At 53.0% G+C, this 13,760-nt stretch overlaps 1 protein-coding gene across 1 annotated transcript in view; it reads right to left on the bottom strand.

Annotated features, from left to right (window-relative positions):
• SYNGR3 (synaptogyrin 3) overlaps positions 1-13,760 on the bottom strand; it is an 18,154-nt gene that overhangs the window by 1,489 nt on the left and 2,905 nt on the right. Inside the window, exons 2-4 of the mRNA XM_009994737.1 lie at positions 9,659-9,699; positions 3,889-4,123; positions 461-603 (exon numbers count right to left, since the gene is read on the bottom strand). Of these exons, the coding sequence (XP_009993039.1) occupies positions 461-603; positions 3,889-4,123; positions 9,659-9,699 (419 nt within the window). The remainder of the gene's footprint in view (positions 1-460; positions 604-3,888; positions 4,124-9,658; positions 9,700-13,760) is intronic.

Raw genomic sequence — 13,760 nt, forward strand, 5'->3', positions numbered from 1 at the left:
GGGTGGGCAGCAGAGCAGCCAGCCTGGCTTCCCGATGTGGGCTGATGAGCCTGAGAGCTCCCAAACCCCCCCTGCCATCCTGAGAGACCAGCTCATGGCAGGGATCTGCTCCTGGGGACTCATTCGCTTCCAACCCAGCCACTCCTGGTGGTCTAACAGGACCCTGAAATGAGGGCACCTCGTGACATGTGACATGTTTTCGATGGGAATGCAACTTTCCAGCCACAGGAGAAGGGCAAGTCTGGAATTCCCCCGTGAGGGGGGACTGAGCTGATGCTTCCCGGGTAAGAAACCGCAAGTTTCATCTGTATTTGGAGCGACCACAGGTTTCCTCAGTACAGCCCCTCACTGCCCACCAGGATTCACTTCTCCAAACCGTGTCCCACATTCTCCCTCCCAGCTCAGTGCTGAGCAGGTTTCATTTCTCCTCTCCCTACCTTAGCTCCAAAGCTGAACTCACCCAGACAATGATGGAGAAGAAGGAGAAGGTGATTGCTGCCCGGGCGGCATCTGCTCCTACAGAAACTGCTTTGGTCATCGTCGTCCGCTGCCACTGGTTTGTTAGGAAGCAGAAGGCTACAAACCAAAGGAAGGACAAGAAACCTAAAAAAGAAAGAGAGCTGGTCAGGGCTGTCCCTGCCCACCACTTTCTCTGCTGCAATAAGCCCAGTTGGCTGGTGCAGAAACACTCTGCCGTCAGGATTTTCAAACAGCAACAGTGACCCAGGGTGCCTTGGCCTGTGGCCCCCAAAGGGGCTATTTTAAAAGAGGCTGATTTGCAACCACTGGAAAAAACAGGGATGGAAGGAATCTTGTAGGGTCACTTGGTGTGTTGCCTGCCCAAAGTTTAGCTCACCTACATTTCAACCTGGTCTCAGAGACCTAGAGGGACAGCCCACCTTCTCACAGATCATCAGCCCATCAGGATGAGCAGCCACACTGCCAGTCCCCTGGGACACCCACTGCAAAGCACAGTCTGGCTGCAAGGAGAGGAAAGATGCTTCCTTCATTCCCTGTATCTTGCCCGTTGTCCTCAGGTGTGACACAAACTGCAGACCTGGGCCCACACCCCGTGTGAGAGCACAGGGCTCCTGGCACATGCACCTCCCATCCCCAGCTGCCTCCCAGCCACAGCTGAAGAAGACGCCTTCCTCCTTCTCTTGACACGGGGCTACCCACCCACCACCACCACCAAGCCCCAGCTGTGGCTGGTGTCATCCAAGGCTTTTCAAGAGTTAAAATGACATCATGCACATCCCCAGATGTGCAACAGCTGTGCAACAGCTGTGCTGGGTATTGTACCACTGAGATAAATGAGACACCAACCTGCCTCAGGCCTAAACCATGAGCTTCTCCAGCCAGAAACTTCTGTTGCCACCTGCGTGGACTTCCCACAGGTTTTGCTTTTCTCCTCCTGACAGAGGAGATGGGGTCAGGCATGGGTGTTCTGGAGGTGTCTGTTGCTACCCATGGATTTTAACTCCTCCCAGAGAGGGCTGAGCTGGCAGTAGGGGGAAGGCTACATGTGCTGGTCCCAGCTCCAGCTGGAAACAGGCAGGGCTGAAGCCCTGTACCTGCAGCACGCTGGGGAAAAAAAGGAACACCAGGCAGCACAGCAAGAGCCAGCAGACAATGATCATTTTAGGGCCTGCAGACAGCAGAGTGCAAACACCAGGAGAGCCGCCTTACAGCCCTAATTACAGCCCTAATTACAGCCCTGAGGCAGCCGCACATGGCTACGGGAGCAGCTGGAGGAGCAGATGGAAGAGTCACAAATGCTGCTTGCACAGCTCGGTGGCCCTGCCTGCACCCCTGCCTGCACCCCTGCCTGCACCCCAGCATTGCCCACAGCCAGTTCAGTGGCTCTGATCTGCGATGGATCCAAGGCACAAATCCCCTTCAAGTAAAAGTAACTTGTGGGTTAACATTTTCATTGTGTCCCCCCATGACCCCCAGAGACAGTGACCTGCTGGTTGACATCTGCTTTGCTGGCAGCCACCAGAAGGCTCCTGGTGACCCGGGCAGAGGGCCAGGAGTGATCTGCTTTTCTCACACCCTAGTCTGCAATGCTCCCTCATACACAAGCGTGTCCCTCACCTGGGTATTTCCCAGATGCATTTTTAGCTTTCATATCAAAAGGAGCAATGATGCAGAGATCACATATGGAGAGAAATGTTGCAATGAAATAGGAGGGAACTGAGTGTCCCATCCTTGGTGGGGAGGGAAAAAGAAGGAAGAGAGTCCCACAGGAGATGTCTTCAGGGCATAATAATGCAGTTAAACAAGGCAAATGGTGTGGGTGTAGACTGGTGCCTGAAGCTGCAGGGGGGTCCAGTGGGCTGTGATCTCTGTATCTGTGGAGGCTTCAGGTGCCAGTGAAACCAGGCACTTCATCTCTGCTGAAATCTGTGCCTGTTGAGACTTCTGGGAGCAACCAACCACCTGGCATCTCCCTGAGAGTGGGTGTACAGGCTGTGTCAGGAGAGCTGGAAGGCAGGGTTGAGGCAGCCATAATTCTAGCAAAGAGAAGCAACAGGAATGGGATAAAATACACTGGGCAGGAACCCGTTCTGACACCTCCTGGTGAGGGGAACCCATCGCTTCTCTGTGCAGCTGAAGGAGCTTTGCACACCAAGGGTCTGTGCAGCTCAGGGCTCGTGCCAGCATACACATCAATCCTGGGACAATAAGCTGCCAGGGCTGGAGGCAGAGCTGCACTGGGGGGTTCACCAGCACAGACCCCTGGGGCAAAACTGCTGCCTGTCCCCAGGGCAGAGCAGAGGCTGGGTACAGCAGAACCCCTCTCCTCCAGCTGACTGCTGGAGCCCATAGATGCACACACTGCAGGACAAGTGCAAGAGGGAAAGGAGGCAGAGATGGAGAGCAGAGCCATCCCACACCTGCCCAGCAGAGGAAAGAATGGCTGTGAGGAGATGAAGGCTGGAAGGATCACAGCCTCGCACCGCAACATGCAGCATCAGCCACAAGATGGATGTGATGTTCCCCTTCCATTTGAACTGAAGGGTTGCAGGCACCAAGCCCCATGGAAGGGGCTGTAAATATCACCTAATGAGGGGTAGATGATCCAGCACCACGGAAATAAGCTTTCCAGCAAGGAGAGAACATCCTTAACAATGAGCAAGTGCAGGGAGGCGATGACGGATGTTTTCATTTGGGACCTGAGAGCCATCAGCAACGCCTGTGCTGGATAAATCACCTTCAGACTTTGCTACCACAATAGCCTGGAGATGGAGAACACCAGCTGCAAACTCAGCCAAGCAACTCCCCCAGCAGCCGAGCAGAGGGTAGCCTCTCCTGGCTCCAGGTATCCCACCTGTCCCTGTCTGCATGGATGAGCCTCAGGGAAGGGGCTCCAGATAGTGCAGAAGCCCCTGGGAACCCCAGACCCCCACAGGCAGAGGGGCTGCAGAGATGTGCAGAAACGTGTTTCTTCATTCCAAAACACACACAGACATTAAGTGAAAACAGCCCCAGATATCACGGATGAAACAACATTTACTTGAGCCAGAAGCAGAAGATGTGGAAGGGTGAAATGTCCCGTCTGCTCTCTGAGATGTGACCACCAACCCTCACTCCCCTGGGTGGCCTCACCAAACGACCTCTGCCTCTGGTTGCAGAAGTGACACAGAGGAGCAGCACACTGCACTGTCCCCACCTCACCACACAGTGGCTTCTTTGCTGCTGCCTCCCAACTCATAGCTGGATGCGACAACCCATCTGCCACCCCTGTTCTCCTCGACTGAGGCACAGGAGTCGTGCCATGCCACGGGAGGAGAGGGGAGGATTCAGGCATGGAGGGCACAGCGATGACCCCGTGCTGCCTATGGAGCCTGGTCCTCCAGCAGCAGAGCAAAGCCAGAGACCTACCTGAAAAGCCCAGGTCCAGCAGGACGGCCCGTTTGCGGTCCTTCACGCTGCTGATCTGCTGGAAGTAGAGGTCCACCACAAAGAAGAAGATACAGCCAAAGAAGGCAATGAGACCCACGGCGATGCCGTAGCTGCAGGCACTCTCATTCTCATTGAAGATGCAGAGCAGCTCGGGGCCGTCCTTGTTCACGTAGCACTCGTTCACAATGGAGCCAAACACCACGATGGAGAAGATCTGCAGAGGGAAGGAGAAAACACAACTTGCTGCTGTTCCCATGCACCTCTGTTTTCCAACAGCAGCGTAATTGGATTCAATCCTGTCTTTGGCTCCATAGCAACATGGCATTTGTTAAGACAGACCCTGACTCTCGCCTGGTTGGTGGCCCGAAGCAAAGTGCTGGTGATGGTACCTGGGTCCTCCTTCACTGTGAGCCCACCTGCCTATCAGTGGCTTGGCTTGCAGAGTACTTTAAGAGATGTTATTATCCAGACAGGCTGGGGAAGGAAAAAATAAATAGCTGGGCCAGGTTTCTGCAAGGTCTTTCTGCTCATGCTGCTCCCTGCTGTCAGGCTGTGCTCAATAAACCCCTCGTGTCCCTGAGGAGTGGGGAGAAATGAAGTTTCAGAGGGTCACTGGCCCAGAAATGGATGGGAAGCCAGTGGAGGGGGGACAGGACACAGGGAGGTGGGGAGCAGCTCAACAGGGCAGTTTTAGGCCTGGCTATGCTGGGGCTGAAGGATGCAGCTCCCACAGCATTATCCAGTGACCTGGTTTCAGCACTGCGAGGGACAAAAGGCAGGTGGGTGGGTAGTGGCTGCCCCGGTCCCACCGCTGGGACACCAGGGTGTTCCATCTCCCTGTAGGCAGGGAAGGAGCTGGATGGCAGCACACAGCTGGCTGCCTGCAGGAACACCAGCCACACGCTCAAGTAATTCCCTGATCCCTCCAACACCAAGGCAGCCAGCAGAAGCTGTGGGACCAGCTGCGTTATAATTTGCTCTGGATCCTGTTTGGTTAGAGCCTTGGAAGTGCTGTGCTGCTGTCTGGATTCCAAGGCAGAGAGCAGGGAGGGAAGCAGGGTGTGCAGACACCCCTCCAGTAGCTGCGAGCCTCTGGTCTTGTCCCTGGCTGCCAGCACTGGCTCCCTGCATCCCTGCACACCTCCTGCACCCCTGCACACTTCCTGCATCCCTGCAAGCCTCCTGCATCCCTGCATGCTTCCTGCATCCCTGCAAGCCTCCTGCATCCGTGCACACCTCTCTGCATTCCTGAACACACCTCCCTGCATCCCTGCACACCTCCTGCCTGGTAGGATGCAGCTGGAGGCCATGTCCACAGGCAAGGATCAGAGGCTCCTCCAGCACACAGCAGGGTCTCAGGGTACGGCACAGCTCCCGCTCTGGACACCCCACGACTTCTTCTGCAGTGACAACACAATACGAAGCACATAAGACCCAGGCAGGTGACAGACAGAGGTGGCAGCCAAAGAGCCACATGCTAAACTGCAGCTGATGGCCTTGGCAAAGCCCCCTGTGTCTGCCCCACAGAGCTGACACCAGGCTGGGGGTCACCTCCCTGCACTGCCCAAGGCACAGCGTGAGGAGCCACCACCAGCAAACCCTTCCACAAGCTCTAACCCCTCTCTAACCTAACACTGTGATGTACATTTATACCCAAACACCGGCCACATTTCTCACTCTCACCTGCCCCAAAGGATTTAATCCAGATTTCTCTCCTCCAAACTCCTCCCAGTGCTGGGGTGAATCTGTGCCACAGCTGCTTCTGGCTGAAGCTACGTACAAATGCAAGTGTCTCACCAGCAAACACATCCTAGATAGTGTCCACCAACTCTTCCCCAAGTTGGAGGGGACAACAAAGAATTGGATCTCCAAGGGACTGAGTTACTAAAATGGGAATGACTGGTCAGAGGAGCTCTGTTAGTGATAGCAGACTCCAATGGCTCCTAGCACTTAAAATCCAGGCCAGCAGCAAGCTGGCCTGTGTCAGGTGGTGAGATGCTCTGAGACCTGCTTGCTAATTTAACTGGATCCCTGAGCTACCAAACAAGATCCCAGGCTCTCCCAAAATGCTCCATCACTACAAAGAAACAAAACGGGATGTGAAGGTGAGGAGAGCAGAGCTCACCCCCTCCTACACAGCTGCTGCAAAACCCCCCAGGGATTCACCTGTGGGTCCTGGCAGCGGCTCTGTGGGACTCTTTCTGTCCAAACACCTCAAGTACCTCCCAGTGCTGGCCTTGGCCCCACTGGCTGGTGCTGGCCTGTCCCCTCCATGGCCCATAGCCGAGGGGATCTGCACCTGGAGCACGTGTCCCTGTCTGTGGCACTGACAGCAGGATGTGGGTTTCTGCCCTGGGAACACTCCACAGCCCCAGGAATTCTCCCATTCAGGAACTACGCCCTCCTAGAAACACAAGTTTCCAAAGACACATTTGCAAAATTCAGGTGCAACTTTTGATTTCCCCTGGAGCACCAACAGGGGCAGAAAGTACAGAAGTCCCACGCCTGGCACAGCGAGATAACCAGAGCTTCTTCCTCTCTGAATTTAACCACTACCTGGGGTTCTGCCCCCATCCATTCCTGGCTCAGCTCAGCTCCAAACACCAGCCATGGTGGCCCCTTGAGTCACCCACTTGCATTCACACTCTATTCCTTGCTGGGCTGCACTGGGGGATCTTGGGCTGTCCCTCCACAACGGGCACATCACCATCCTTCACGGAACGGGGGGGTCATGGTGTAAGAGAGAAACAACAACAAACAGTAATAATCATTTTCCCAGTGCTTGGGCAGCAGCCGTAATATCAGCAGTTGTAAAAAAAATCTGTTCATAAATAATGCAAAATTGTTATTTACCATCAGAAATAGCAGCAGCATTTATAAAACAGGCCCTGGAAGAAATAACGTGATTCTGGAAAACATGAATAATTGAGAACCTCTGATTCCACGGGATCATTTCTCTGGCAGGCCAGTGAATTCGTACTCTGATTCTCTGATAAGTGTTTTAGTCTTCCCAGGATGAGCAATCTGGGCTCCTTCTCCATGCTTTTGGGAGAAGGTTCCAGGAGGTAAGGGATGGATCCTGTGAACATGACTCAGGATGTTATAGGACAGGGTGCTTGGTGCCTGCGGGCAGGTTTGCACACACCTGGAGCTGTCTATAGAGGATGCCCAGGCAGCACTTCTGAGATGGAAATAACAGATATTTCCAAGCTCAACTTCAAAGTCCAGAGGGTTTTCCAAAGCACAGAATCCTTTTTTGCTACCAGATGACCCAAGGAGCTCACCCTGTGAGACCCCCTGGGCCAGGTGCTGCCTGCAGCATTATGGTGCAGGGGACATGGGACAGGCAGCTTCTTCACAGGAGGCCCTAACAGTAAGGAATTTCAAGCACACACATTTGATAGATGCACTCAAAACATCAGTGCTGGCTGAAACACTCCTGTCAAAACACACTTTTCAGAGAAAATAAGGCTTTCCAGGTCTTTTCTCTCCCTCCTCCCTGTGATTGAAATGTTATTGTTTTTCTTAAAAACAACAATACAGCTGGTGCTGGTACTGTAATAAGGATAGATTTGGCCTTATCTTTCTAAGCATAGGTGAAAAAAAAAATGAGAAAATGTGGGTAGACAGGGCAAGATAAAACCCACACTTTTAAAAAAAAAGTTCATGCAAATCAGGTGCCATTTTCCTACCACCTCTACAAATGGCACATGACAAACCCACAACTGGTTCATCGCAGAACTGAAAGTGAAAATACAAGGTCAGACTTTCCACTGCAAGTGAGATTTGACTTTCCACTGCAAGTGAGGAAGGCTGCAGGAATCCTGCTCTCCAGAGGGGCTCCCCTGACTCCCACCTCCTCCTGCCTGGCAGGTCAGTCCCCGTGACCAGGCATGGCAGGAAGAGGACTCGGACCCAAGCACCAAGGTCACAGGCACACACAGAACAAGGGCATCTGCCATGCAAAATGCTTCATCCCAACCCCATCCACCTTTCTAAGGGGGCTCCTCTGTATCCCACAGGCTTGGCAAAGGAGGCTTGAGAAGTTGCAGGAAACTCCATTTTCCAGCTGAACCATCCAACTCAACCAGCACCAAATTTTGCACTCGCCAGGTGAACTGGTGCTAGACCAGTAAGAAAAATTGATTACCTCCAGCCACCCCGTTATGAAATTGCACCCCCCCACGCCAAGGCTTTCACACAAATCTGCTGGCAGAATCACGTCAATCTGCTGGGTGTCCTGGTGTCCTCATCCCAGCACACAGTGGCAGGGAATGGCTGGAAGATCCCAGCACACAGCCAGGACCACTAGTGCTCCTCTCTGCACTCAGCTGCCGGAAGGGATGGAGAGGAGGAAAGCTGTCTTCTCCCACCCTGCTCAGTAAGACTTGCACTGCAACCACACAAAGGACCTTCTGTGCCTCGGTGATGCCCTGGAAGGGAGAACAACGCCAGGCAGGGAGATGGACCAAGTGCCCAGACCCATGATGACGCAGATCAGCTGCTTGTGAAGTGCAAAGGGAGCTCATGTCACACCAACCAGGGACCACACTTATTAACGAAAGCCAGTTGCCCTGTTCCCCCAGTTGAAAGCTTGTGGAGCCACCTCACCAGGCCAGCAAGTGTTTCTGTAGCGCAGGACAAAGGGACAGGTCTTGGCAGCCACCAGGGACAGGGCCTGGGTTCACCAGCCATGACAGACTCTGGAAAATGGCTGGTGCAAAGCCAAATCCAGAGCTGGTTGAGTATCACCCTAAAAACCTGGGAGAGCACCCTGGGGACACTGCTCACCCAAGGCTGTGTCCAGCAGGAGCCTGCTGCTCCCAGGCAGCAATGGCAATGGGTGATAGGGGCATGGGATGGTGATGGAGCCCAGTGCCCTGTGCTGGTGGATGCCCCAGCACAGGCTGTGCTGGAGAGGTAGGAAGGTGATGGTGCACAGACACACAGGCAGCCCTGCAGCAGGAGACTGAGAGAAATCTCCTTTTTTCCCTCCAAATAAGCAAAGTGGGAGCCTGAGAAGGCAGGTTCCTTGCTCAGCAGCATCCAGGCACTCATGCCCAGGCTGCTGCCAGACCCTGGCAGGAACCCCAGGTGCTGGGACACCTCTGTGCCCCATGATGGAGACAGCACTTCAGGTGTGCTGAAAGCTGGGAGATCTGTGGCTGCCTTCTCTGCACCAGACTTTTAGCATATGGAAGAAGGTGGCTGGCCAGGCTGCCTGGCTCAGTTCTCTAATTATACTTTGCAGATCCATGTTCCCTCCTGAGGCTTGAGCTGGCTGGACCCCAGGACATGCACATTTTTCATCCATGTTGCTTTTAGTCTCCTGTAGCCCAGGTACCTCTAATGTGCTTCATGAGGCCTTGTGGTCCAAGCACAGCCATCACAGGAAAGCAGAAAGCAAAGAATGTAAGAGAGCACAAGCTGCAAGCTTCAGTGTGTGAACTGTCAGCCATTTTAAGGTGAGATGTTCCCACTGCTGCTGCACTGTACTTTGATTTGGGACCTATAAAAAACATTACCAGAAGGTGTGGGGTTGTAGGAGACTGCAAAACGCTGATTACACACGCAAGCAACTGTTAATGTTAACATCAAGGAAATGAAATGCATGAAGGAAAATAACCCACCACTCATCTGCTCTGCTGGAGCTCACAATCAATGCTGCTGGGCAAAAACCACATGTACAGAGAGCAGGTACCAATGTCTGGGTGATCATTCACCACTCTAATGTGAGCTTCAGTGAGACAGACACGACCCTGCTCAGCATCCTCCCCTCCTCAAGCCACCCTCCAGCACATAAAGGAAGGACATGAATATGAGAGAACAATTAAGGTCAAATCAGCACAGGCCACACCCTGTCCAGCATAGAGCCTCAGGTAAGCCCTTGTCCTGAGTCACAGCCTTATCTCCTGTAGATCCTGGCTCAGGGATGAGTTAGACCCTTGGAAAAGACCAACTGCCTCCAACACCCACCTGGCTCAAAATCTGGGGGAATCAGGTCCCAGGTCCATCTTCAGTTTATCTTCACAGCTGTCAATCACAGGGAAGTTTCCAGCACAGATCTGCATAGTTTATTGGAGGGTGTGAAGCCTACAGAAGCACTTCAAGCACTGCCAGATCTCCCACAAGGACTATGGATATGACCACAAAGGAAAGACCTGACGCAGTTTCTGGCACAGAGAGAGGTGGCATGTTGCTGGCTGTAATAGCTTTATGGACATGTCTACCAGGCTAATCAGCTTGGGAAGGATGCATTTTGATGGCCACATGACCAATTTTTACTGAGTTACTTTATCTAATGTGGCAAGAGATGCTGGCTGGAAGACAATGCCCATCCAGTGTCCCTAATCTGGTAGGGCAATCGGAGCCTGGCGAGCCAGCTGCCCTAGGAACCAGGGATGACAGGAGAAGGATCATTTAGCAGCATTTTAAGCTCAAATGCAGTGAAACTTCTGTATAATCCCATTACCAAAAATGTTAAATTTAAGTCTTGCCCACGGAAAGAGAGAATTAAGAGGGAAATCTGGTGACCCTACTGAAAAGCACCCAAGACTGGACAAAGTCCAGAGCAGCTAAAATCACGCTAATGATTCTCAGCATCGCCGTGGGCTCCTTAAGTGCCAGCCCAGCCTTGCAGGTCTTCTCTAAAAGCTCCAAGTGCTCTAGAGACAGTGAAGCCACTGTGGACCATGAGAGATACTCAGAGCTTGCAGCCTGGAATTGCTCCCACCTTGTATTTCTTGTTGGTGTCTCCTGGGTTAGCTCGACGCACCAAGCAGTCAGCTTCATCTGTGTCTGCAGGAGCAGGCAAAGTCTGCTCCAGACTTCAACCCTAACCCTTTACAAGAGCTGTATGTTGTAGTCCTGCAAACCTAAACGTATGCCCTAGAGCACCTCAAACCAGCTCTCCTGCAGCTTCACCCCAGGTGTGAAACTCCTCAGAAGTGCCCCGTCCTGAGGGCGCAGGGTAGCAGCAATCCTGGAGCCACATTCTTTCTAATTTGCTGCCTGGCTCTTCTGCTTCTGAGCTTGTTTTTTTCTAAAAAAAATAAACACATCTTCTACCACAAGCACAAATCCTGCCCTTTCCATCCCTCTGGAGAAAGAAGGCATCCCTGAACACGGGCCAGGAAGCCCATGCTCCTTCTCTCCCAGAACCGACACCTACCCCTGGTACATCAAACCACCCCCCAGCAAATCCCCTACCAACAACCAATCCCCAACTCAGCAAAGCCCATTTGCCTTGCTGAGAGACAATGATGTGCTGAATTATGGGCTGAGACCTGTGTCAGTGCAGAGCTGAGCACATAAAGACTTTGCTGGATTGGAGCCGAAATAACCTCTGGTCATAAAAGGTTCCTTCCACATATCCAAGGCCACGGGGACTGCCACTTTGCTGCCATGCCTCTGCCAAGTAACCAGATCTGGCTGCCCTCTTCCAATCCCCTAACAAAGGTTTTGGTCTTAAAAACATAAGACTATTGCAAGGAAACCCCCCCAAAAATGCTGGACCTAATGAGATAAAATCCTGCGCAGGAAAAGCTCCCGCCAGTGGGATGAACTACAAATTTGTTCAACTTTAAGAAACAAGGGAAGAAGGCAGCAGATGGGGTCAGGCAGCTGCCAAGATGCTGGTTGCATGCAGCAACTGGGGGGTCAGTGGAGCAAGAAACAAGCACTTTAGTGAAAATACTTAAGTATTTCTGTAAGATGTAGTAAAATTGGGACCTGATCTCTGCTGAGCATCACCTGACCACTCAGCCTCATTTTCCATCACATTTCCACTTATATCTGCCCCATCTCAAACCACATGTATTTTGGGCTTCCAGCTCTTGAGGCCAAAACTAAATCATGAGAGGAAAAGACTTTTACTGCTGCTCTTCTCAAAGTGCACAGGAATTACTGAAACTCTGACTCCACCATAATGTTTTCCAGACCTGCTTTTAAAAGTCAAACCTTACGTTGTTTGAAGAATGCCCCTCAAAGTGGTGTGGACACTTGAAAGTCCCGCTGGTGCTGGCAGTCCCTGAGACTGGAACTCATGATTGTGTGGGGATCCTTCCTGAATACCCAGCTTGTTTTGCTGTGCAAAAAATGTCTCAAAAGGAAACCACAAGAGAGATCACATCTTCATCTGACAAACTTCATCAGAGAGAAGGGGAAGAGATGAATGAGGAACTGCTAAATGGTTCTTTCCAGCTTTTGATTTTACAGCTCATGCCAGGAGCAGTTTTCTTCCCCTTCAGATACTCAGAATTACTCTGGCTGTCAGGGAGAGGTTGCTGTGCGAGGTACAATCAGGAATCCCCTCCTTTACCACTGATTCCTTTTGGGGATTTCTGCACTGATGTCACCATTCACCTTCCAGGCCCTCAGATGTTTGCAGCTGCTGGAGCCACAAAATGGAGCTGGATCCTCCTTTGGTGGTAGTTGGTGGTAAAGCCCCAGCAATGGCCATCAGCTGGATCAACACCAGTGGTGGTTCTCCATCTCCCAGAGCTTTCAACTGCCTAAAGTCCCTCTTCCCACTGGAGAGGAGCTGAAATGCTGCATGAGATTAAGACATCAGTAACTGGACTGTGGCAGCTGAGCAAAGGCAAGCTGAGGCCCTGAACCCTCATGCTGGAGCTGTGATGGAGAAGGGTTCCCCACAGATCTGCCAGCATGAGTATTTTCTCATCTGGGATGTTTATTTTATCTCTATATTCCATATTCTGTCCCTGTTTCCCAGCAGTGCCCCATCTCCTGTACAACAAGGCTGGTGAGCTCTCTGGGTGTGTGGTGGCAGATTTATGAGGAACCTAACTCACATTTGTGGGTCAACCAGAAATTTACCTAACCATGCCCAAAACCAACACCATGACCAAGAGACTGCCATTGCCACTTGAGGAGGATCCAGACCAAGTTCTCTGGATGGAGGCAATGCTTCTAGGAAAGGACTGCTGCCAGGTGCCAGAACCCTGCCCAAAACTGCCCAGCCAGCCCAAGCTTGATGCTCCAGGTCCATACCTGGCCTCCCTTCTTCTCCAGCCATAGAGCCAGGGGCTTTCTCGAAGCCCTGGAAAACACACCAGCTCTCACCCAGCATGTGGTTTATCTCTGAGCTCGTGATTGCAGCTGGAATTGCCCACGTGCTCAAGAGCAGCACATGCTCCCATGCACTGCATGCACTGCACTGGGCCTGGGCTGGGGGGGCAACCCCTTCTCATCACACCTGTCCCTCACACACTGCCTGCATTTGCCTCTGCTGAAGGTGACACGGAGCCAAGGGCCTCCAGGCACAGCAGAGACATGATGTGGGCCAGGACAAGCCCCCCAGGCCTGGCTCAGCTCACCAGCAGCCTCTGGCCAAGCACGGGCAGACCCTGCCCCCGGGGGGCTTTGGGAAGGGCCAGGCATTGCCGACCTCCCGGGGCCACCCGTGCTTGCTGAGCTTGGCAGGTGAAAGCCAGGCTGGGGCAGGTGACTTCCTGGCCACCGTTAGCCCTTTGGTAGCCCAGCACAGCCCCAGCGAGCCTGGGCACAGCCCCGTGCTGCTCCTGCCCCAGCCAGAGAAGCCTTTCCCGAGGGGCTGCTCAGCACATCCCAGCTCCTGCTGCGGCTGGCACAGGGATAACGGGCAAACAGCATGAATGACATCTTTTAGAAGAGCAGAGGGAGGGCTGGCTCCCGGATTTCTTGTTGCACACACACACGGATGTCTGGAGCGTGGGAGGAAAACGTCCCCTGCCTCCCGATTTACACCCCATCCCCTTGTCCTTTGCTCAAGCACCTGGGAGAAAACCACTAATGGGCAGCGGCACAGCCACCCGCGCTGCCCTCCCAGGGCATCTCCCCGCAAGCAGCCA

Source organism: Chaetura pelagica, unplaced genomic scaffold (assembly GCF_000747805.2).
Source record: "Chaetura pelagica isolate M959 unplaced genomic scaffold, ChaPel_1.0 scaffold1820, whole genome shotgun sequence".
In the NCBI taxonomy this organism is placed as follows: domain Eukaryota; kingdom Metazoa; phylum Chordata; class Aves; order Apodiformes; family Apodidae; genus Chaetura; species Chaetura pelagica.